The following is a 1,574-nucleotide window of genomic DNA, read 5'->3' on the forward strand; positions in this document are numbered from 1 at the left end:
ACAGATCTGGAGCAGTTGAAACGTCGACATCAACAACGGTTCATCCTAATTTTAAAACAAAAAAAACAGGAACCTAAAGACAAAGGATAAACAGAATACGAGGGCAGTTCAAGCATAACGCCACTCAGAGGCGGCTGGAACTCGAAATCGCCATGAAGATGAATCAAACAAAATAAACGAGCAGTAAAGCGAAAGAATAATAACACTTATGATAAACATGTATGTGATTAAGAATCATCACGATTACTTAGTACGCGAAAAGATAGTAGTTTACACAAATCTAGCGTCGCAACACCCGAATCTACCGACTTGACAATGGTACCCTTTATCCACCACACAACACATTTACCCCTAATTAGGGATCGACCATCCAACCACACATGGATTCCGACAACTGTCGACCGCATACTCGTTCAACACCGAGCAAACTCCCCCAACACGGGGACACATCCATTGGTGCACCAAACAGGTGACTAACCAATCATTACCGCAACACAAGGCAACTTCAAATGAACAGTAAACAGAACATACATGTGCATAACTTACCATACATATGTATGTCGGACCAATACCATAATCGGACCCATTCAGTTGGACTGAAATAACAAGGATTTAGAGACGTGACAAAACGAGAAGCAAATCAACAAAGCGATAACAAATTGTATAAGGAAACAGAGAGGAAACAATCGAATGCTCAGATGTTCGCCTCAACAATAAAACATTATAGTTGAGTTTCCAGGAACACCACGAGGAGGTCTCTGAGCTCGTTCCCATCTAACAGTAAATCTCAATACATTCGTCCTTGAACTAGCCCCATAAATGGACCTTCATTTCAGTAATAGTCCATATCCTCCTTCTTCGAGTTATATGCTATTTCCTTATCAGTAGATGTTCTTGATGAAATACATTTTCTATCTTGAACCTAAGTATCTTATACTTTGCTCTGATTCTATAGTACATCGTTAGTTGGCTGTGTGTGCCCGAGATGTACTATTGACTACGTCAGAAGAAATCTTTCTTATCCTATGTTGTCTATCTTAGAAATGTGTAGTGTTTGCCAAGCATGTTTCTTATATATAAATTTACATGTATAATGCAAAGCGGCAAATATTCAATTTCTAAAACGTAGAGGCAACTTGTTAAGAATTTTTACGAGAATTTTATTTCGAGATTGTAGGTTACTTTTGTATGAGTAACTGTAAGTTACCTTCTACGTCAGCTCAGCAAAAATCTTTGTCTTACGTTTCTCCTGCTTGTGCTCCTCCTGCAGCTCAGACTAGTCAAGAGCCCAGAGGACATCAGCGAAAGAGAAGGTCATCGGGTTTATGTTCAACGAAAAACAAGCAGAACTCTGCACAACAGAGAGATACTACGGATGTAAAGAAGGTACATTTTGACACAATTAATCTGTGTTTAATACAAGCTCTTCAAAGTCAAGTATCTTTGATATCGATACTGTCTGAGAGCACAAGACAGGCTCTGGCTTCAAGTAATACTTTACCGTTTTGTTTTTTTATTTTAGTTCTCAGAAAATCAAACGATTGATGACATCCAGAGGTTTATCGGTCCTAGTA

The 1,574-nt window shown here is 38.8% G+C and overlaps 1 protein-coding gene across 1 annotated transcript in view; it reads right to left on the reverse strand.

Annotated features, from left to right (window-relative positions):
- The window catches only part of Pmar_PMAR010222 (retrovirus polyprotein, putative), a gene marked incomplete at both ends in the record, with an annotated part of 1,006 nt that extends 976 nt beyond the window's left edge, over positions 1 to 30 (reverse strand). Inside the window, one exon of the mRNA XM_002788639.1 lies at positions 1 to 30. Within this exon, the coding sequence (XP_002788685.1) occupies positions 1 to 30 (30 nt within the window).
- Positions 31 to 1,574: the final 1,544 nt, after the last annotated feature.

The sequence above is a fragment of the Perkinsus marinus genome (assembly GCF_000006405.1).
Source record: "Perkinsus marinus ATCC 50983 genomic scaffold scf_1104296927884, whole genome shotgun sequence".
Classification (NCBI taxonomy): Eukaryota; Perkinsozoa; order Perkinsida; family Perkinsidae; genus Perkinsus; species Perkinsus marinus.